General features: G+C 41.4%; 1 protein-coding gene and 1 long non-coding RNA gene across 5 annotated transcripts in view; one reads left to right on the top strand and one right to left on the bottom strand.

Annotated features, from left to right (window-relative positions):
- LOC132210119 (uncharacterized) overlaps positions 1-24,041 on the top strand; it is a 118,545-nt gene that overhangs the window by 5,354 nt on the left and 89,150 nt on the right. For all 4 annotated transcript variants that reach the window (XR_009446309.1, XR_009446311.1, XR_009446308.1 and 1 more), the window contains one exon: positions 12,247-12,391. This is a non-coding gene — a long non-coding RNA (uncharacterized LOC132210119). The remainder of the gene's footprint in view (positions 1-12,246; positions 12,392-24,041) is intronic.
- The window catches only part of dnah1 (dynein, axonemal, heavy chain 1), a 392,016-nt gene continuing 378,463 nt past the window's right edge, over positions 10,489-24,041 (bottom strand). The window contains exons 77-78 of the mRNA XM_059649497.1: positions 20,275-20,506; positions 10,489-11,435 (exon numbers count right to left, since the gene is read on the bottom strand). Coding sequence (XP_059505480.1) covers positions 11,314-11,435; positions 20,275-20,506 — 354 coding nt within the window. The 3' untranslated portion in view covers positions 10,489-11,313. The remainder of the gene's footprint in view (positions 11,436-20,274; positions 20,507-24,041) is intronic.

The raw sequence follows: 24,041 nt of genomic DNA, 5'->3' as shown, positions 1-24,041 counted from the left end.
CAGCCTAACTTTAGAAAGTGCAGTAATCTCTATCACATCCCTTAGCATTAAAACAGAACTTTTCCCATTTCTGTCTACTATAAAACAAAATCACAGAAAAATAGAAAAATGTGGTCTTTACCTACCAAACTGACTACTGTGTGGATTCATGATTCAACCTGGTAAATAGTGTTGAAAATTCCAGTGAGCTTTGAAGACTTATCGTACTCAGAGAAGGCTACTTGTGCAGGCAGTAGCAACTGCGAAACCTGAACATTCGTAAAACCTACAGAAAAGTCTCTAATGGTCGGATTTGACAAGATAGGATCGATTGTTAATTGTAAAAAAAGTTCAGACATGATAAGAGCTGCACAGATTCAGGGAAAAGCTAGAAGTTACAACGGAGCTGGAACAGTAGTCAGAACTACAATATTTTAGCGAAGATCTGTAGCTTAGTTTGTGGCTGGAGTTGTATGTTGGTTGGTTGGTTGAACTGACTGACTGGTTTTCGTGCACATGTTTTGTACTCATTCTAGGTGACATCTTCAGTGCTACCTAGCCTCCGCTTTCTGGCAAAACTGGAAACAGAGCTACCTACCATGATAGACTGGACCATATAAATTCAGAATGGGACAGAACAACAGCGCTACAGCAGAGGCTAGACAGCACTGAAGATGTCACCTAGAAGGGGGACGAAACGTTTGCACGAAAACCAGTCAGCTCGGGGAACCAACCAATAACCTCAGTAGTCAGACCTGACCGTTACAGATTCCATGGGGCCCTGGCAAACTGTAGGAGCAACCCTGAAACAAAATTTAGCTGGTTTGCAGACAGATGTCTGAGTTACCTTCAGTAAAGTTGAAATTTCTGGTGGACAAGGGGGAATTGGTGGGGACAATTACAGGCTGAGAAGGCTAGAAGCAATACAGTACTTACAGGACAGAGTCAGCCTGACACCTTGGTGTCAGGCACCAGGAGGCATGGCTATAGTTAGGGAAATCAAAGGCTGCTGAAATATTTTTAAAATAAGGTCATAGTACCAGCAATATTGTAAAGTCAGAATTGGAACAATATTGAGGCATTTTAGAATAATATGCAAATAAAGTCTATCAAAAGAAGTAGGAGATCCATTATTCAAACCACAGTAAATGTAAGAAGAATTTATGAAGACAACAGGAGTGAGTCTAATCCATGATTAGTTAGGGCTCAAAAACAAATTGCTGGAAAAGCTCAGCAGGTCTGGCAGCATCTGTGGAGAAAGTTAACATTTTGGGTTGAATGACCCTTCCTTAGTTAAGGCCATGGCAATTGCTAATAGCGCCGCAGACAACGCAAATCATCTAGGAATTTCATTGAGGACAATAACATTCATCATATATAGCCATAAAGAGTGTGATTCATTTCGTAAAGCTGTGGAGAGAACAGAATTGTCTTTAACAGACTTTACCAGACAGATAGATTTATTTGGTAAGATTTCAAACCTGATCATGAAGTCTGCAACTAATATAATATTGGCAGAAATGTTTTTTTCACTGCTACATTTATTGGAGAAAGTTCAGACAGCAGGGGTCAGCAAAGTTAGTCAGGAAATGCCAATGATGACAGAGTTACTGAGCAGCGTATCTCCATTCAGATAATTGATGAGTCTGTACCTTGTAGTGTTCAAAGCGTCTGGGGAACAAATTGTCATGGAAGACTTGAATCTGATGTTATGTTGAAAGGCCACAAGTTCAAGTAGAATATTTCATTGATCCAAGGAAGAATAAATGTCACTATCAGAATTCTGCAAGTCTGTCTCTAACTGCAGTGGGGATCTACCTGCATCCTGTAAACTGCAACTGGTCAAGAAGATGGTCCTCCGCCCAATTTGTAAGGCAGTTGGGGATGATTAATGCTGGTCACTATGACCTATTGCTACCAACCCTAATTGCTACAAATTATGCCAGTTAAGGAACAATCCTCCAGTAGTAAAAGTAGAAAAGTAAACAGATTGGATTCATAGTAAAGCGACATGTGTCGGCACAGTGCCTCAGTAGTTAGCATTGTCGTCTCAATGTGCCACAGACCCAGGTTCGGTTCGATTCTATCCCTGGGCAACTGTCAGTCTGTAGTTTGCATGTTCTCCCCATGTCTGCATGGGTTTCCCCCTGATGCTCTGGTTTCCTCCCACAGTCCAGTGATGTGCAGGTTAGGTGGATTGGCCAGGCTAAATTGCCCATAGTACCCCTGGATGTGCAGGCTAGGTGGATTCGCCATAAAATATGCAGGGTCATAGGGATAGGACAGGGATGCTCTTTGGAGGGTTAGTGTGGAATTGATGGGCTGATTGGCTTGCTTCCATACTGTAGGGATTCAATGAATATAAATCAGCACTTTGAAGTGCAAAGTCTATATGGTTTATCGTAGATTTGTTAGCAGTTTGTGAATATTGATTCTGTTCTTGACAGTCTTAGAAGATCCATCAATTTTTGCACGTCTGAAGAGAACATGTTCTGGCAAAGTAATAAAACCATCAAGATCACCTCTGTTTGTGAAATCAGAGATTTGTGGGCTGATCTGGACTAGTGGTAAATGTAATTACATACATCTTAATTATGGAGCAAAAGCTTGGCGGGGGGGAATCTCAAAGGTATTGGGCTTTAAAAGGTTAATGTTGAAGAGTGCAATATTACTGGCCAAAATGATGATGATACACTGATTAGGCAAGTGGGGCAGGGATATGTCAGGGAACAGCTCTGCATCTCAAAGGAGACAGACTTATCATCTGCGTCTCCTTCATAGTCTTAGTAACAATGCCTATCGTTCAAGTGTAACTTGTACCCGATTGCCATAATTTAATAAATTACATCTTGCTTAAGACAAGAGCCTCTTTTCATTAGACTGTCAAGTGATTTTCCTTAACCATATCAGACAGGTCCCACTTTTAAATCCCAACCTCAAAGGAGGATGATGGCAGCAGCAAATCTACTCCATGTATTAACTCTCACTAAGTTACCTGTGGGGGATGAGGATCTAATGTACAACAAGTTTAGTTGATGAGTCGAATTGCTTTTGATCATGTAAGTTATTCCCTGACTGCAAGTGGTCAGACAGTGCTGCGTCTAAGACTTCAATAACAATTCTGTCCTTGATTATTTCTCCTTTTAAACTGCCACATTCTCGGTTCTCTGCAGGGCTGTGCAGATCGTTCGTAATAATATCAATAAGTTTCCCTTTCTTGCTAGGTACACTTATTAAATTTAGCCCTCTCAACAATGTTATGCTTTTGTAGATTGAGTGGTTTTATTACTCCCTTATATGTAGCTTTTTCTTGTTGATCCCTTCTCTGTTTAGGTGTCATCTACACGGCTTCTCCATTGCACATGCTGTTGTACTGACGTGCTTGCTGCTTGGTTTTGCAGTGAGGCCGAAAGCAGTATGATTCTAATGCAGCCGTGCTTCTGTCTGTGTGGCACATGCAATCTGCTTGAAGTTTTTAACCACAAAAGAGAGATTTCCTTCACATTCTTTTACTTGCTGCCACCAAATAATAGTCTTGTTGTGCTGCTAAAGATTATTTATGGATGTTGTTGAAGTAACTTTATTTAAGAAACAGCAGCTTCATTTTTTATTACAGTCATAGAGTCAGACCTTTTTTTTTTGCCCAACTCGCCCACGTTGAACAGTTTCCCTAAACTGATCTAGTCCCAGTTGCCTGCATTTGGCCCATGTCCCTCTAAACCTTTCCCATTAAAGTAACTTTCCAAATGTCTTTTAAATGTTGTAATTCAATTTGCCTCTACTACTTCGTCTGGCATCTCATTTGTGTACGCACCCAATTCTTTCCCCTCTTTCCAGTATGGTGCTCAGTGGTTGGCACTGCTGCCTCACAGTGCCAGGAACCCAGGTTCGATTCTACCCTCGGGCGACTGTCTGTGTGGAGTTTGCACGTGCTCCCCGTGTCTGCGTGGGTTTCCTCTGGGTGCTCCGGTTTCCTCCCGCAGTCCAAAGATGTGCAGGTTAGGTGGATTAGCCATGCTAAATTGCCTATAATGCTCAGGGATGCCTAGATTAGGTGGAATATGTGGGATGGGTCTGTGGACTTGTTGGGCCGAAGGGCCTGTTTCCACACTCTAGGGATTCTCTGATTCTACCTTTAAGGAACCTTGTACCTGCATCCCTGTTTGACAGCATTCCCCAAAACCCTACCAATTACTGTAAATCCTGTCCTGGTTTGCTTACCAAATGCAACAAATTAAACTCTATATGCCATTCCTCGGCCCACTGGACCAGTTGATCAAGATCCTGTCATACTCTTAGATAACCTTCTTCACTGTCCACTATAACAACAATTTTGGTGTCATCTACCAAATTATTAACCACGTTTCCTACAGTCTCATCCAAATTGTTCATATATATGAGGAACAGCAGTGCACTAATCCTTGCGGCACGCTGCTGCTACCTTTCAAGGGATTTGAGCAGTGCTGGAACAGTCAGCATTTGTTCTCCATCTTAAATTGCCCTTGAACAAAGTGTTATGCTAGGTTATTTTAGAGGATAGTTAAGAGTCACAGTTCTGTGAATTTGGAATACATATATGCCAGACCAGGGAAGGATGGCCAATTTGCTTCTTTTAAGGATTGATAATGTTGTCATAGTCATGATCACTGAGACTAGCTGCATTTTCAAGGTTTGGATTAGATTAGATTCCGTACAGTGTGGAAACAGGCCCTTCGGCCCAATAAGTCCACACCGCCCCTTGAAGCATCCCACCCATACCCATCCCCCTATAACCCACACACCCCTGAACACGACAGGCAATTTAGCACGGCCAATCCACCTAACCTGCACATCTTTGGACTGTGGGAGGAAGCCGGAGCACCCGGAGGAAGCCCACGCAGACATGGGGAGAATGTGCAAACTCCACACAGACAGTCGCCCGAGGTGGGAATCTAGCGCTGTGAGGCTGCAGTGCTAACCACTGAGCCACCGTGCCGCCCGTTAGGCCATAAGAACAGCCCATCTAGTCTATTCTAGCATTTAATGAGGTCATGTCTGAGCTGATAATCTTCAACTTCACTTTTTTTTGCCCCCTTTGATTCCCTTACCAATTAAAAATCTGTCAGTCTCAGCCTTGAATATGCATAATAGCCCAACCTCTGCAGTTCTCCGTGATAAAGAATTCCACACATTCAATACCTTCTTAAAGAAGAAATTCTTCCTCTTCAACTCTGACTAAATGAGTGACTGCCTATTCTAAGATTATATCCCTCGATCCTAGACTCTCCTTCCAGGGAAACAACCTTTCTGAAGCTACCATGTCAAATCCCCTAAGATTCTTGTATGTTTCAGTAAGGTCACTGCTGAGTCTTCTAAACTCCAATGAGTAAAAGCTCAACGTACTCAACTTTTCCTCATAAGAAAATCCCTCTCCATTTCTGGGATCAGTCGAGTGAACCTTCTCTGGACTGCCCCCAATGTCAGTATATCATTCCTTAAATAAGGGGACTAAAACTATTCACAGTATTCCAGCAGCGGACTGACTAGTGCCTTGCATAGTTTTAGCAAGATCTCACTATCTTTATACTTCATTGCATTTGAAATAAAGGTCACCATTTCATTTGTCTTTCCAATTGCTTGAATTAAAATTTCATCAGTTGCTGTTGTGAGATTTATATCCACATGCCCCTGACCACTAGCCTGGGCCTTTAAATTACTAGTTGTTACCACTGTGCCACTGTTTGCCTCCCATTTTACCACGAGGCTGGAAGACCAAGATCATGTGACATTGCATTACTTCCTGTGATGATGTTTAACATTCTCATCAGCACAATCCAAGTTTGACTGATATAAATCTCTACAGTAGCTCCAGTTTCCTCCACCGGTCCAAAGATGTGCAGGCAAAGTGAATTGGCCGTGCTAAATTGTCCATAGTGTTCAGGGATATGTAGATTAGGTGGGTTATTGGGGATAGGTCTGAGTGGGACATCTGAGAGTCGGTGCGGATTTGTTGGGTCGAAAGGCCTGTTTACACACTGTAGGGATTCTATGGTTTTATGGAACTTAACCCCCCCCCCCCATACTACAATGATCCCATTCGTATTTCTCGGAGTTTGCCGTGTATAACTTATCCTTCGGTGTATTTCAGGTTTTAGAACAACATTAAAAATGTGTGTTGTGTTTCAGCATAACTTGGTAGAGAATTTTACATTCTAATCACCGAACATACAGAATGTTCTCTACTGTTGCTTTGAATTTTGTCTCTCTTGTTACTGTATACATAACCAGAGGGAAAAAAAGTCGGTCATCTTTGATGAACATATTTGCTTATTTCTGAGATAACAAGGTGTGAAGTTGGATGAACACAGCAGGCCAAGCAGCATCAGAGGAACAGGAAAGCTGACGTTTCAGGTCTAGACCCTTCTTCAGAAATGGGGGAGGGGAAGGGGATTCTGAAGTAAATAGGGAGAGAGGGGCAAGTGGATAGAAGATGGATAAAGGAGAAGATAGGTGGACAGCAGGCAGACAGGTCACAGAGGCGGGGATGGAGCCAGTGAAGGTGAGTGTAGGTGGGGAGGTAGGGAGGGGATAGGTCAGTCCAGGGAGGATGGACAGGTCAAGGGGGCGGGATGAGGCTTGAGGTGGGAGGTGGGGATAGTGGGAGAAAGGACAGGTTAGGGAGGCGGGTGGTTTTGGGATGCTGCAGTGGGAGGGGAGATTTTGAGGCTTGTGAAGTCCACATTGATACCATTGGGCTGAGGGTTCCCAAGTGAAATACGAGGCGCTGTTCCTGCAACCTTCGGGTGGCATTGTTGTGGCACTGCAGGAGGCCTAGGATGGACATGTCTGCGGAATGGGAGGGGGAGTTGAAATGGTTTGCGACTGGGAGGTGCAGTTGTTTAGTGCGAACCGAGCATAGGTGTTCTGCAAAGTGGTCCCCAAGCCTCTGTTTGGTTTCCCCGATGTAGAGGAGGCCACATTGGTTACAATATACCACATTAGCAGATGTGCAGGTGAACATCTGTTTGATGTGGAGGGTCTTCTTGGGGCCTGATGTAGGGGTGAGGGCCTGCGGTTGCAGGGAAAAGTGCCGGGGGTGGTGGGGCAGGTGGGGAGCGTGGAGCGGACAAGGGAGTCACAGAGAGAGTAGATAAGGGTGGGGAGGGAGAAATGTCTTTGGTAGTGGGGTCAAATTGCAGATGACGGAAGTAATTGGGGGGGGGGGGGGGGGCGAGATGACGTGTTGGATCCGGAGGTTGGTAGGATGGTAGGTAAGGACAAGAGGGATTCTGTTTTGGTTGTTATTGAGGGGAGGCGATGTGAGAGGTGAGTTGCGAGAAATGCGAGAGACATTGTCGAGGGCATTTTTGAGCACTGTGGAGGGGATGTTGTGGTCCTTGAAAAACGAGGACATCGAGAATGTCCAGGAGTGGACTGCCTCATCTCAGGAGCAGATGCGGCAGAGGCGAAGGAATTGGGAATAGGGAATAGGGGATGGCATTTTTTGCAGGAAAGTGGCTGAGAGGAGGTGTGTTCTAGCTGGCTGTGGGAGTTGGTAGACTTGAAATGGATATTGGTTTCCAGGTGGTTGCCAGAGATGGAAACAGAGGTGTCCCGGAAGGAGAGAGAGGTATTGGAGATGGTCCAGGTAAACTTAAGGTTGGGGTGGAAGGTGTTGGTGAAGTAGATGAACTGTTCTATTTCCTCGCGGGAGCACAAGGTGGCGCTGATACAGTTATCGATGTAACAGAGGAAGAGGTGGGGGATAGGTCAGTGTAGCTTTGGAAAAGGGATTGTTCCACGTAACCTACAAAAAGGCAGGCATAGCTTGGGCCCATCCGGGTACTCATGGCCACTCTCTTTGTCTGTAGGAAGTGGGAGGAATTGAAGGAGAATTCGTTAAGGATGAGGACAAGTTCAGCTAAGCGGATGAGGGTCATTGGAGGGAGACTGGTCAGGCCTACGGGACAGGAAGAAACAGAGGGCCTTTTGACCATCTGCATGGGGACTGGACGTCCGTGGTAAAGATGAGGTGTTGGGGACCAGGGTATTCTGAGCTGTAGCTTTTTATTGTACTTTTAATTTGGCATATGTATTCGTAATTGTGGACTGTTGTCAAGTACCCCTTAAATTTCACCATGAAATACATCTCAATCCCTTAAGTCTTTTTCATTAGTGTAAATCTACATCCTTGGCAATATTCTGTATTCTGCATTTTCACTGATCTTATATTCTTGTTGAATGTGTTGCTGAAAACTACACACAATATATCACAGGTGACCTAGGATATGGCCTAAATTGAACATTAGACCCTTGCTACAATTGCAAAATACCACAAATGCAAAATAAAGACAAGAAACATTCAATAGATTGAACAGCATGTCTGAAAAGAGAGGCAGTGACAATGAATCTGAAGATACTGCAGACTTTAAAATGGTTGGTGGGACCCAGATGCAGAAGACTCGCCCCTATTCCCAACAGATCTCATTTTTGCTGGTAGGAGACAGGTGTGATTCATACAGGACAGAAACCTGAACTTTGTGGGGATATTTCAGCTTCGTGTTGAGATCAAACAGATTCCTTTTAGGTGAGTCACAGTTTGGTACCATGATGTCAAGGTGCCAGTGTTGGACTGGAGTGGGCAAGGTCAGAAATCAGACCAGGTTACAGTTCAACAGGTTAATTTGTAATCATAAACTTTCAGAGCATAGTACCTTCTTTAGGTGAAGTGAGATCGTAGCACACAAACACAGAATTTATAGGCAGAGAGATCAAGGGCAGAGAGGTTAAAAGACTGTACAAAATGGTGTGAGCGGAGTGTCGAATAAAAGATGATTAAAAGTGTCAGACAGTGTGAGTAAAATGTCAAAAGCTGAATAACAAGCAAAGCGATGACCTAAAATCCAACTAAATGAAGCAGGGAGATAAATTACAAAAAATTAAAAATAAGGTGGTGCTGGAGACTAACCAAATGACTGGAACAACATGATAGGTATAAGAGTTGCATGCCAAGGATCTAACCAAAGTAATGAGTGATCGAACACCACACAATCCTGTCATGGCAACCTCTGCATGACTTGTCAGAACATCGACGCGGATGCTACCAGCACACATGGAAATACCAGCCACCACGTACATGGCAGATACTCATGTGACTCGGCCTATGTTGTCTATCTGTGGGCAAGGATGTCTTGAGATGTGGCATATTGGTAAGAACATGCAGATGCTATGACAACAGATGAATGGACACTGCACAACAATTGCCAGGCAGGAGTGTTCCTTCCCAGTCAGGGAACACTTCAGTGGTCAAGGGCATTCAGCTGCCGATGTTCAGGTAAATGTCTTCCAAGGCAACCTTTGAGATACACAACAACACAGAATCGCTGAGCAGAAACTGATAGCTAAGTTCTGTATCCATGAAGATGGCCTCAACCGTGATCTTGGGTTCATGTCGTGCTACATGTGATTCCACCCTACTGTTCAGTATCTGTAAAGTGTTCCTGTTTTGACACCACCACCTTGATTAGTTTGTACAGTAAATTTTGTGTTAGTGTGCTTGCCTGTCACTTCACCTGATGAAGGACTACACTGCGAAACTACACTTGTGATTTCAAATAAACCTATTGAACTACAACCTGGTGTTGTCTGATTTCTGATAATTTGGTGCAGTAGATATTCTTCAGGAGTCTACAAGATTGTGTAACTGTTTTTTAAAATGCCCCACTCTTTAATCTTGTAAGAGAAAAACAGGCTGGAGCAGTCTGAGAATGAAAAGAAAACATCGTGATTGACATTAAATGCGGGTCAGAAAAATAAACACCTGTTTATGCAGTTTCTCAATAGAGTTTTTTTTTGATATCTTTCCAAGGGCTAATACTGAGTTTCAAAAACAACATTCTTAAAACAAGGGATTTCTAAGTTCACAGTTTCAGTGACAGTTTTAAAAAAGGTTAAAGGAATAGCTATTTTTGTTGTGGCAATATGAACTCATTATCTTACTGAAACAAGAGTGCTATTAATTATGCTGCATTTGACACAAAAGAGGGAATATGACATTGGCTAACCAAAGCATGGAAAGGGAAAATACCTACCTTTAAAGAAATAGGAAATGAATAATCATTGAAGGGTACACAGTCTCTTGATGACCTTAAGCTTTTTGTTTATTCATTCACTAACTGAGGGCATATCTGGTTAGGCCAATTGTTATTGCCCATCCCTAACTGCCCAGAGCACAGTTCAGAGTCAACTGCATTGCTGTTGGTCTGGAGTCACACGCAGGTAATGACAGCAGTTTCCTTCCCTCCACAACATTAGTGAACCAGATGGGTTTTCCTGACAATAGTCATCATTAAACTATGTCATTTTTTAAAAAAAATGAATGCTAAATACAACATCTGCCAGATCAGCAGTCTAGTGTTAATACCATTCATTCATCGTCATTCTGCCCCCACAGGATTGTGGCATTAATTGCATCATCTGTGAAAACAACATTCGAAACAACTTTCAAAATGTTTATTCATTATTGTCCAATCAGTATAATGCTAAAAAAGTGAGTATTTCTTTGTAACAGTGCTTACATTCCCTAAAATAAAGTTGCCCTAAAAACAGTATATAGAACCAGTGTAAATCAATCTGCTATATTACAATTGCAGTTCTAGTAAAAACTCTAATGTTAACGTAAAGCATTTGCTTGAGTGAGATGTTATAAAAATGTGCACAAAGGTACATTTTATGCATTCATAAATTTACACATAAATTTGTCTCTAGTTGAGCAAGAAGATACATGACAATTTTTAAAAACTAGCAATTTTGAAGTAATCAACGAAAAATAAAAAAAATTACAAATTATTATAAATGAAATACCACCACATATCTAAAATTCCATCGATGTTTATAATGTTGCCCTAACTTGTTGCACACAAAGAGTATAACAGATTAAAAATCTAGGCTTGACATTGAATAATTGAGTGGCCACTGCATATTGGATGCATTTTATATGAGAAAGATCAAGATCTACCAATGAACATGTATTGATGAGAGTGAAATTCCTCCTATAATGACAAGACTCATGACTGAAATGCACTTTCAAAAGCACTCATTTCTGCAATTTCTTTAGTCATTTGTTTATCACAATTTACTGTGTTTTTAATTAAAAGGGAAATTTCATGCCATACTTTAAAGTAAATATATTGGTAAAACAAGAATGAAAAATGCATGATAAACAATTAGAAAAATTGTAATGCATAACCAGTTTTTATTTATTGGGTACATTTCAGTGAATTAAGGTGCATATATTAATATTGAACCAATCAAGGATAAGAACTGAGGAAGCAAAATTTTGTCACTTGCTACTTTTCAATAATCCAGGGCACAGATTAGTGCTACCCCTTGCTTGATCCAGTGTCTCTGTGACTTAATAGTTGGTAATTCCACTGCTATGACATAATTAGTGGAGTGGCCAGTTGTTGATAGGGTACCTGAAATGAGATTTTTTTTGACAATTTAAAGTGTGAAGATTGTATCTGGAATGTTTATTACCAAAAGGCATGAAAAACACTTGTTATTCAAAGTGCCCTATTGTACTTTACATCTCATATAACAACCAAAGATGATTAAAAATGTGTACATTCAAATGTCTTTGTGCATGTTAAATATGATCCAACAAATTTCTATACTAAACTTTTAAATAGAAATAATTACTGTCAATAAAGAAAAAATAGAATACTCCAGAGTTATGGGGAAATATCAACTGTATTAGTCCAGGGATTGGTAGGAACACTGGTTTCACACTCACACAAAAATAATTTGCATTTTTATCATGCCTCTTACATAGTAGAGCAACCTCTCACCTGAGTCTTAACAAAAGAAAGACCATATGAAGAAATACTGATGACAAAAAAGACTAGTCAAAGAGATTAAGGAATCTCTAAAAATAGGAAAGGGAGTTGTGAGGTAGAGAAGTTTAGGATGGAAATTCCATGGCTTAGGGTTGAGGAAACTGAATGCGTGGCTACTAATGTTGGAACAATTAAAATTGGGGAAAATGCAGTAGGCTGGAGCTGGAGGATAGTAGAGATCTTGGAAGGTTTTAGGTTGAAATGGATAGTACAGATAGGGATGACAATTGTACCCACTGATACAGAGCCTGTTGTTCTATTACTCAGGTAAAATTGTGTTTCTTTTAATGGTACAAAATCAGTCTGTCTTCCAAGGACTGAGCCACGGATTCCCATTGGATTGGTCCAGGTATATTGACAAAGTATTACAGTTTTCCATTGTTTTCTGTAGGATGGATGACCAGGAGATTCTCCCACTCTTAGTGTTTGGAAGGATTTACAGGCTGATAACAACTTGTTTGTGGACACGTTACAAATACACCTTCCACACCTAGCGTGCTGGCATGGGACTCGAACCTACAGCTTCTGGCCCAGAGGTACGGATGCTACTACTACATCAAAAGACCTCCTACGTGAAATCCATTTTTTGATAAACATTGAATCAAACATGAAATTCACTGTTTATTAGAAAGCAATCTGATTTTCTCTTTAATTGCAATTTTGCTCAGGGAATCACTGGTACAAATTGTGTTTAGATTTATTGCTATTAAAAGCAACTAACTTGAGTAAGTCACAAGTGACGGTTTGTGGGCAAGGCAGCAAAACTCCAAGTGCCTTTAATCCATAGTTGTTAGCATGTCTCCAAAGTTGTCTAGCCAGAAAATGCCACCTCTAACTGATACATATTGTGCTCCAAATATAATTATTCGGGTACCTACATTGCATTGCGGCATAACTAAGTTATATAACACATTTGTTGCCCAGTGCATAGAATTCCCATTGCCATGTGATTTACAAGGCTGAAGATCATGCGTTGGAATGTGGGATTAGGCTGGATGGTTATATGTTGGCTGACTTGTAACCCATCCTGATGTAAATTTCCAGACTTTCTCATCCCATATGTCCTGGAACCTGCCTCCACTGCCCCGAAAAGCCCACTCAAAGTGCCATTCTCCATCCTTTCAGACTGAAATGGAGACGATTGGAGTTGAATATATTCCCTCAATGGAAATGACATAGATGAGTGAGAATGGCTTTTGGTGGGTATGGAAAGGCAAGAAAATGGGTTTGCAGATAAAAATATGAATCAGAGAAAAGGAAATGTTTGAGCTGTTGCTTTTAAAAAAAAGACAGTAGAAGAAGATAATATAGTGGGCAAGAAATCCACGTGGACAGAGAAGAGGAAATGATTAGAAGTGCTATTGTTAGTGATTAAAATCTTGGATGTGGCAAGGCTTTCATGGTAATGAAGTTGAAAGGATCAACACAGTTAGCAGCTCAACCTGAATTCGATTCTAACCTGAAGCACACAAAAGCAAAGACTAGCTAGTGTTGGCTAGAAATTTATGAGGGCCCAGATTTGCTAACTTACAATAGATTGGTGATCGTACATTGAGATCTCCTAGACCAGCTAGTCACTGTCTGCAACAATTAAAGATTTAGCACATCTGTTTTGAAAAGCAGCCTCTGCTTGTTGAACCCAATTTTTGGAAATGTTCATTCTATATATGGGAGGAGAAATTTGCTTCCTAAGTTTAATAAATTAGTGGGATATTTATTTATAAATATGTTAATGATTCAGATTAGGACACATTGGCAGGCAAACTGTAATCAAGCAATCAACCTTTAAACAGGAGTTGTTTTGGGTACAGCCTGTATTCTGTGGAACAGAAAAGATAGGGTAACCAAAGCCAGAACACCTTGGCTGATTAAAGAGACAGAGAACAAGATGAAGCAGAATAAGTGGGTGTGTGACAGGATGACAGGCTGATAATATTGGGGACAATTAGACTGAATATAAAAGATTCAGAGGTGAAGTTAAAATAAAACAACATTAAAAGGGCAAAGACAGATTATAAGAAACCACCAGCTAACATTAAAGGGAATCCAAGTGTGGAATTTAATGTTGTCCCCCAAAGAGAGTTTGAGGAAGTAGGTAATCAGGCAGGAGGGTGCTGCATGGTGACCCCACTGCCTTCCTGCCTGTGCCCCAGTTCATCCGATCAGGATGGGTCCTGGTTGGCCTTACCGTCACACTGCCAATGGGTGCCTTTAAATGGACATATAATTCAGAGCATAACAAGATGTGGAGCTGGATGAACACAACAGGCCAGGCAACATCAGAGCAGCAGGAAAGCTGACGTTTCGGGTCTGGACACTTCTTCAGAAATGGGGGAGGAAAAGGGGGCTCTGAAATAAATAGAGGGGGAAGTGATGATAGAAGGTGGATAGAGGAGCAGCAGATAGATGGAGAGAAGATGGACAGGTCAACAAAGTCCCACATAAGAAATTATGGTGTAAAATTAAAGTGCGTGCGATTGGGGTACTGTATTGAGATGAATAGAAAATTGGCTAGCAGTCAGGAAAAAGAGTAGGAAGAAGTGGGTCTTCTTCTGAATGGTAGGCAGTGACCAGTGGGATACAAGCAATTAACTGCAGTTCATGGATTCTGTACTGAAAATAACAAATGCCTGAAATCACAGTGGGTCCGACAGCATCCGTCATTTCAAGTCTTGATGATTCTTCATCAGAGCTAAGTGAAATGTGGAGGGGACAGCATTTATGATATAGTTGGGCTGGGATGTAGAGTGCTGGTGGACAAAAGATGTTGTAAGTTCAGATTGTGATCCAGATGTGAGAATGGCAGAACAATGGTGTGTCTAACTGCCAGACTTGAAAGAGAGATAGTCTCACTGGAGTAGGGGGAGGGGAGAGAGGACACGGTGACAGAAATTATAACAAGTAAAGCTAAAAGGAATGGGAGAATGTAACAAGTAAGCTAAAAGTGAAGAAATGGGAGTTGGTTTACAATTTACTGGTTTTGAACACAATATTAAATCTAGAAGACTGTACAGTGCTTAGTCTGAAGATGAAATGTCATTTCCCCAGTTTGCGCTGTGATTCACTGGAGCACTGCCGAGGACAGACAAGTGGGCATGCGAGCAGGATGCTGTATTAAAATGACTGGCTACGGGAAATTTGGGGTCATGCTCGCGCACTATCCAGAAGTGCTCTGTAAAGCAGTGACCCAGTCTGCATTTGGTTTCTCCAATGTAGAGTAGGCCACGTCGGGTGCAGCGAGTACAGTATACAAAGATTGGAGAAAGTACAGGTGAAATGCTACTTCACCTGAAAATACTGTTTAGGCCCTTGGCTGGTAAGCAGAGAGGAGGTGAAGGGGCAGGTGTTGCACCTTCTGTGGTTATATGGGAAAGTGCCATGGGAAGGTGGTGTGTGCTGTTGGTCGTTGTGGATTGGACTGGGGTGTCTGGGCATGAACGATCCCTGTGGAACGCAAACAGGGGGAGTGAGGGGAAGATGTGTTGGATGGTGGCGTTTTTTTCGAATTGTCGAGAATTGTGGAGATGATCCATTGAATGCGAAGGCTGATGGGATGAAAAGTGAGGACCAGGGGAACCTGATAACGCTGTTGTGAAAGATGGGAAGGGCCAAGGGCAGAAGCATAGATGATAGGTTGAATGTGGTGCGGGCCATGTCAGCCACACTGGGTGGGAAACCCGGGTTATGGAAGAAGCAAGCCATGTCAGCAGCGCTGCTTTACAAGGTGACATCACCCAAACAAATACGATGTGGGCGAAGGAACTGGGAGAATGGGATGGAGTGTGGGGTGTGAAGAAGTGCAGTCAAGGCAGCTGTAGGAGGAAGTGGGGTACCACAGGGATTGGTACTAGGACCCCAGCTATTCGCAATGTATGTTAATGATCTAGATGAAGGAACCAAATGTAATATCTCAAAATTTGCAGAAGACACAAAGCTAGGTTGAAGGCTGAGTTGTGAGGTTGATGGAGTGATTTTGCGTATGATTTGGATAGGAGGTTATCAACATCAGTGGCAAAAATTGGAAAGCAGATTATTGATTGAATGGCTATCAGTTGAGAGAAGGGAATGTTGAACGACACCTGAGTGTCCTTCTGCAACTGGTGCTGGAAGTAAATGCAAAGGTGCAACGGGCAGTATGTTGGCCTTGGTAGCTACAGGAATCAAGTACAGGAACAAAGTTATCTTAGTGCAATTATACAGGGTATTGGTGAGGCCGCACCTGCAATATTGTGTGCAGTTTTGGACTCCTTATCTGAGGCAAAATACCCTTGATACAGAGGCAGTGCAGCCAAACGATTATCAAATTGATCCCTGAGATGGCAGGATTGACATACGAGAAGAGATTGAGTCAGTTAGGATTGTATTCACTGGAGTACAGCGGAAAGGTGGTGGTGGTGATTATCGAAACCTATAAAATTCTAACAGTACTAGACAGTTTAAATACAGGAACGATGTCCCAGATGGTGGAGTAGTCCAGAACCAGGGATTACAGTTTAAGGATAAGGGTGAGCCTTTTAGGACTGAGGTGAGGAGAAATTTCTTCACCTAGAGAGTGGTGAGCTTGTGGAATTCACTTCCATAGAAAGTATTTGGACCCAAAACATTATATGCTTTCAAAAAGGAGATAGATATTGTTCTTAAGGTTAAAGGGATCGAGAGTTATGGGGAGGAGGGTTGGATTAGGGTATGGAACTCAATTACCTACGATCATAATGAATGGCGGAGCAGGCTCAAGAGGTTGAATAGTCTACTCCTACTCCTGCCTTTTATGTTTCTATATCGTCAAGTCAGAACACCTTTACCTAGAGAGAAAATTCAATCCAAGAGTGGTTCTTTCTGCCTCAGACATTGTAGCCTGAGGGAGATTAATGAGAACAGACAGAGGCTACTTGAACTTTGTCATGAATTCTCCCTCTCAGTCTGCACTTGATTCATGCTGGGACCAATATTTTAGCAAACTGTATAACTCAGGACAATACCACAGGTACTGAGAAAGGAAAAGAGTAAATAAAGTGAGTGTTAGTCCTCTAGAGGATGAGCATGAAGAATTAATAGCAACCAGTAAAATGATAGATTTCTGTTTTCACTGCACAGGATACAAAAACATTCCAGAAACAGCTATAAGTGAGGAGATAGAAAGGAAAGAGGACTTTGTGAAATTACAATCAAGAGTGAAGTGGTACTAAGCAAACTGATGGAGCTGTAAGCTGACAAGGATCTAGATGGATTTCATGGCAGGTTCTTAAAAATGTGGCTACTAAGGTTGAAGCTGAGTTTGTTCAATTTTCCAAAATTTGTTAGATCCTGAAAAGATTCTATCAGATTGGAAAGTAGTGAATGTAACTTCTCTATTCAAGAAGGAAGGGAGGTAGGAGCTGGGAAACTATAAGATAATTAGCTTGACATCTGTAATGGGAAAGGTGTCAGAATTGATCCTGAAGGAGGTTATCATTGGGCACCCAGGAAAAACTCAAAATAATGGTTGCATGAAAGAGCAATCACATTTGACCAATTTATTGGAACTCTTTGAAGGTATAACATGCATTATAAATAAAGAGGTGCCTGCAGACTTTGATTTCTAGAAAGAATCTAACGAGATGCTACATAACAGGTTACGGCAAGTAGGAGTTCACGATGTAGGGATATCAAGGAAAGAAGATTGCTGGCAGGAAAACGAAACTAAGAATATCAATTAATAGATCTTTTTCTAACTCACAGGATATCACATCAGTCCTTGATAGGGCCTTAACTTTTAATAGTTTATATTCATGACTCTGGGAGTGGGAGAAGCAAAGGCACAGTAGCTAAATTTGCAGACTACACAAGATAGATAGGAATGTTTGTAGGAATGTGAAGAGGCAATAAGGGTGATGCAAACTGATATAGATTGAGTAAATGGTTGAAAATCTGTCAGGTAGAAAAAGAACAACACAGTGCAGGAACAGGTCCTCGGGCCCTCCAAGCTGGTGCCAACACATTTTGCCTTTCCATACTAAAACTGTCTTTGCTTACAGGATCCATAACCCTCTATTCTCTTCCTATTCATGTATTCCTCCAGATGCTTCTAAAATGCTGCTATTGCTTCTGCTTCCACTGCCTCCTTTGGCAGCATGTTTCATTGACCCTTGTGTGTGTGGCACATTTTTCACACACACCTTTAAACTTGCGCTCTCATACCGAACCTGTGTCCCCTAGTAATTGTCTTGGATTTGGCCTCCTTATTTAAGGAAGGATGTAGATGAAATATAAATGTGGGTAAATGTCAAATAGTTCACTTTCTGAGAAAAAATAAAAAAGCATATTACTATATTATTTAGGCAGACAATGACAGCAGAACCTCGAGATGCACAAGGGTTCACGTGCTGTGGTGGATAACTCACAAGGTTAGTATTCAGTACAGCAAGTAATTCAGCTGGGTAATGGAATGCTACACCTTATTATGAGAGATATTGAACATAAAAGTAAGGAAGTTGTACCTCAGTTATATAGGGCATTGGTGAGATCACATCTTGAATGCAGTGTGTGGTTTTGGAAGGAAGCAGATGTATTGGTAGTGGTTCACAGGAGGTTTACGAGATTGATACCAGGAATGAGTGGGTTGTATTATGCGTGGGTTGGACAGGCTGGTTCATTTCCACTGGAAAGTAGTGAGGGGAACTCCTTTGCTTTGAAGATTGAACGTTTGGCTGAGATCAAGATATATAAAATCCTGAACAGTCTTGACAAAGTGAACAGGGAAATGCTGTTTTGGTTTGTTGGTGAGCCCAGAAATAGGGGGCATTGTTTTAAAATTAAGACAGAAATGAGAAGAATTTTTTTCTCTTCGGACTATGGCCTCACAAAGCAGTGGATATGGGGTCATTGACTATTTTTAGGTAGACGCAGATAGATATTGTTCTCTCCTTCTTGCAGAGGAGCCAGAGGTTGGCAGTAAATAGGAATGTGGAATTCAAAATACAAAGATCTGGCATAATCTTTTGGAATGGCACAGCAGCCTGAAGGGGACAAATGACTTGGTTCTGCTTCTAGTTCATTTGCATTCTCTGGCACAAAGTGCGGAAGCAAAGTGAATAATACTTTGAGGCATGATCTACAATGTTACACTCATAACATATGAAAAGCAAGGGTAAAAAGTTGCTAACTGGCTCTAGGCTAATGTTACTGTGATGAACCTTGTCATTGAAGCCAAGTAGTCCACTGTTATTAATTACAGGAGCCCAATGTAAGGACTTCATCCCTGCTATGCTAGTATTCAATCATGTGAAGTCACTTGGGAAGCCTGGAAGCCCTAGGGTTCATTGAGGGAGAGGAAGAGATGTGGAATCCCTGAATCAAAATTACTCAATCTAATCTAGAGATTGGCATCTGAAAGGGGCAGGGCAAGATAGTGGTGACCTGCTGACACTCATTTCCCTGATCTATTTACTCCCAAACCTGCCTATCCAGTGTGACTCCTTCCCTTGTCACCTGTGATTTGGGTTCATTTCTGATCCTAACGCCTGGTGGGTGCATTACTGGCAACTTCCACTACTTCCTCAGTGTTGCTGGTAACAATCACCTCATATCTTTGCATTGCCCTAGTTGCATTTGACTTTTGGAATACTGCCACCCTCATGATTGGAGCCTTTGACTTTGATATCTATCTTGCCTGCCAATAGGAGGCTTTCACTTTTCACAGATGGAAAATCCAGCCAGCAATCAGAAGGTGCCTTTAATTAAGCCCTCAAGAGTCTTAAATGTTTACCTGTTGTGGCTGTGCCAGAAATCAGTCCCTTCTGTCACACTAACTGTGGCAGAATCCCCCATAAGGTGGCAATAAGTTGTGAAGCTGGCCCAAAGGGATTTCTCTCAAGTACTCCATGTCTGCAATCATTGGAAACTCAGCACATTGTGTCCAACTCTGGGCACCAAACTTTAGGAAGGATGTGAAGGATTAGAGAAGCTGCAGGAATGATTTCCAAGAATGATACCAGGGAGCAGGAAGGATGGATTGGAGAAGCTTGGGATTTTCTTCTCAGATCAGTAAAATGTAGAAATTTCAATTATAATAGTTCTAGACAGAACTGATAGAAAAAAAATCATCCTCTTTGGCCTAAGAGTGAGAACCAGAGGACCCCTATTTAAGATGAAGACAAAAGAGAAAATAAAATGTAAAAGAGCTTTTTCATTCAGTCAGCTGTTATGATCTGGAATGGATTGACTGAAAGGGTGGCTATGTCAGATTTAATTGATGCTTTAGCAAAGGCCATAAGAAAATGAAGTTACAGAGCTACAAGGAATGGGTAGCTTTTGCAGAAAGCTGGCATTTGCTTCAGGAGCCATATGGCTTCCTTCTGTGTATGAGCATTTTAACATTATATAAACTAATGATATTGTGCTTGTCCTGGGAGAAATCTCTATGTTATTGAGTTTCTCTTACCAGCTCGTGTGAGTGTCTTGTATATTGGACAAACGTAAATTCCTTGTTGTGGTATTTTACGATTTGCAGTTGGAATTAACCAGATTACAGCCATATCTGTGTAGAGTTCTTTGGGCCGAGATTCACCCAGTTGAAACAAAGCTTGGTCCCAGCGAGCTCCCTCCAAAAACAGACCATAGATATAACACCCAACTTTGGGACGATCCAAGTCAAAAGGTGAATTCCCAATTACCTGAGAATGGGACAGTATTGATTAGATCAGTGCATCTTTTTTTTAAAAAAGTCATTTTCTTTTATTGCAATGAGTAAATAAAACACACCTTCATAAATAAGTATATGCAGACTATTTGTCCTTCTGTTCAGTCCTGAAATATTTATCAATTACAAATTCAAAAAAAATTGAGATGGCAAAGCTTAACCTTTTTAGTTTCCATACCAGTTCTTAACTCAACATTTTGTATTTGAGTGGGTTTTTGTTTCCATTGAGATTGATTAAAATTAGAGGTATTTAAAGATTTTTAATTCATTTAACTTACATGCTTTCTCAGATTACCATATAAAGCAGGGAAATATGTTGCAGGTTGTTAATTAATAATTAATGGAAGTTTTTCCGTATGGAGAAAGGTTTGTAATGGAGGTACCCAGAGATCAGTTTTGGAATCCTTGCCTTTTGATATATATAAATGACCATGGTGCAGAGGGCACAATTTTCAAAACTTGAAGATGATACAAAACTTGGAAGCATTGTAAAATATAGAGACTAGAAAATAGAACTTCAAAGGGATGTTTATAAATTGTTGGAATTGTGGCTAGTGATAGTGAATTTCTACGTAGAGAAATGTGAATGGATGTTGACAGATAATAAAAAGTAAAGGTCACAACACTAAAGGGGCTGCCGGAGCAGAGATCTGGGTGTTTATGGGCATAGGTTATTGAAAGTGGTGGCACAGGTAGAGAGCTAGTTAATGAAGCATACAGTATCTCTGGCTTTATTAAACAGATGTGGAGTGTGAGAGTAAGGAAATCATGATGAAGTTGTACAAGACACTAATTTTGGCTTCACCTTGAGTACTGTATCCAGTTCTGGATTGTACAGTTTCGCAAGCATATGAAAACTTGTGGGAGGACACAGGAAGTATTTATGCCGATGATTCCTAGGATGAACAGCTTCAGTTGTGAAGGTAGATTGGAGAAAAGAAAGTCAAGAAGTGATTTGATACAGATATTCAAAGTCATGAAGAGTCGGAACAGAGTAGACGTAGAAAAACTGTTTACACTTGTGAGAGGATCAAGAAAGTGATTGATTGGTAACAACAAAAGCATATAAGCAAAACCTATGCAGAGAGTGGTTAGATCTGGAATGCCCTGCCTGGATGTGTGGTGGAGGCATGTTCAAATGAAGCATTTCAAATGGAATTAAATTGTTTTCTGGAAAGGTAGAATTTGTTTCCAGAAGGGCGATGGAGTAGGACACCTCAGCTGTAGCTCATCCACTCTACCAGTTTCTTTTTTTTTCCTCCTCTCTTTTCATGTTTCTGCTCTTTTTTTTTTACTCCTGGCCTCAGTGCAGACCCAGCGAGGTATTCTTTCAGACTGGCCCAGCCCACAACAGTCTTTTGGCGGCCCGTGGTAGTCTCTCGGCCCAGTGGTGTTTCGGCCTCGTCTCTTGGTGGCCTGTACCAGTCTTTCGGCCCAGCAGTGTCTCAGTCTAGTCTCTTGGTGGGCTGTGGTGGTCTCTCAGTCAGTGGTGTCTCATTCTGTCTCTTGGAGGCCTGTAGCAGTCTCTTGGCCTGGTCTCTTGGTGGCCTGCAGCAGTCTCTTGGCCCAGCAGTGTCTTGGCCTGGTCTCTTGGTGGCCTGCAGCAGTCTCTTGGCCCAGTGGTGTCTTGGCCTTTCTCTTGGTGGCCTTTAGCAGTCTCTCGGCCAAGCAGCGTCTCAGGTGTGTTCCGGAGGCAGCAAGAGGAGATTGGTGAGATAGCAGCTTTAGCTTCAGCAGCAGCAGCATTGAGAACAGCCAGCTGAGGTCTCCTGGAGACCGAGCTAAGCGGGGGACTCATCAAAGACTGGCAAACTTTTAACCTCATGCTTTTATTTTTCTAGTTTATATGAAGAAGAACTTTAATTTTAACTATTACCTTATTTCTTTATTTTTCTACTTATTTTATGAAAGTAATGCTGAACTGTTTTTTTCTACCTAGGTACCTTTTATGTCTAAGATGACACCTGTATATGACATTATACACTTTTAACTGTATTCCTGTACTTCTGTACTTGAGCACGTGTAACAGTAAAATCTAAATCTAATTCTAAGCTATCTAAAGTATGTGCAGGGGTACAGAGAGAGGGAACGAATAGTACTAGGTGAGTTGCTCATTCAGAATCAATGCAAACACAGGCTGAAAGGCCTCTTTTTGAGCTATAACAATTCTGTAATTCTCTGATTTGCAGATAAGCAGACTGATGTTCTTATTCTATTTGGTCTGCTTGGATGAAGTTGCATTTATACTGTGCTGAAGATATTCCTTGATAGATATATTATTTGAACCAAGTGCCCTATGTTGCAGTCAATTGCTAACACAAATGATTGTCTACCCAGAAAATTCCATGTCACTGGTCATGGGTTTTGTAGGTCTTTGCGTGGCTCATGAGCTCAGTCCTTGAAGGTATATCTCCAACCATCCATTGGGTAGATGTTTCCAGATAGTGAAATTGGTCCTTGGCCTTGAGGTCATTGGCATTGCTTTCTCCAGTTCCTTTTCGGTATTTCGTCTTGCCCCCAGGTGTTCTCAAAGAATCGTGTCCCTTCACACAGGAGTTTCCTCCAAGAGGATTTTTTCTGAATGTGGGTCTCCCATGTGTTGACATCGATGTTATATTTTTTGAAGGAAGCCTTCAGGGAATCTTTGTAACACTTCATTTGTCCTCCTCTCATTTGAGTGCCTTTCTTGAGCTAGGCAAAGAAGATTTGCTTTGATAGTCGGAAACCAGTATCTTAAGCATGTGGCCAGCTCAGTGGAATTGGTTTCAGATGATAATAGCCCTGATGCTGATGCTATTTGTTGCTTTGGGGCACTGATGTTAATACACCTATCCTCTCAGGTAATGTGTAAAATCCCTCTCAAGCAACATTGATGGTACTTGAGGTGGCATCAATACATAATTGTCATGAAGTTGGGTAGAGTATTTGTGGATTGGAAGACAGGATGCTAGAATCTGATGTTTGTAAAATGATACAGGGGAAGAGTGCATAGTGCCTTTAAAAGGTGATGTTTTTTTCTAGGCTTGCAGATTAAAAAAAATGTGCAGGTGCATAGCGAGCTCCTGAAATTAAAACATTAGAAACCAAGGCAGTAGTCTTGTTTTATGAGCAAGGCAACCAGTTTGAATATCAATCAATTAACTTAAACCATGCACTTAGAGACTTAAAAAAAATTAAAATTAAATCTGATGGTTTTGACACAGGACCAATCCTATTGTAAGAAGTTGATAGGTCATCAAAGGTATAAAAGAAGAGGACATTCAAAAATTGGTGTGAGAGCAACTGCCATCTGTTAAGAGAATAACTTTCAACAGCCATCAGCTCTAAAGAAAAAGAAAACAGAAAACTCTAAGATCTCAGAGTAAACACCATTTAAATAAGGGTACTACAGCACTCTAGCTAATACTCCTGACATGAAGTTGACAGAGAAAGGCGTTCCTGACTGGAGAACAGTAGAAAAGGCAAAGAATGTTACTGGCTATGATTTTGAGAGACTAGGTTTTAATTTA

This window comes from Stegostoma tigrinum, chromosome 11, assembly GCF_030684315.1.
Source record: "Stegostoma tigrinum isolate sSteTig4 chromosome 11, sSteTig4.hap1, whole genome shotgun sequence".
In the NCBI taxonomy this organism is placed as follows: Eukaryota; Metazoa; Chordata; class Chondrichthyes; order Orectolobiformes; family Stegostomatidae; genus Stegostoma; species Stegostoma tigrinum.
This window is presented reverse-complemented; position numbering and strand designations above follow the sequence as displayed.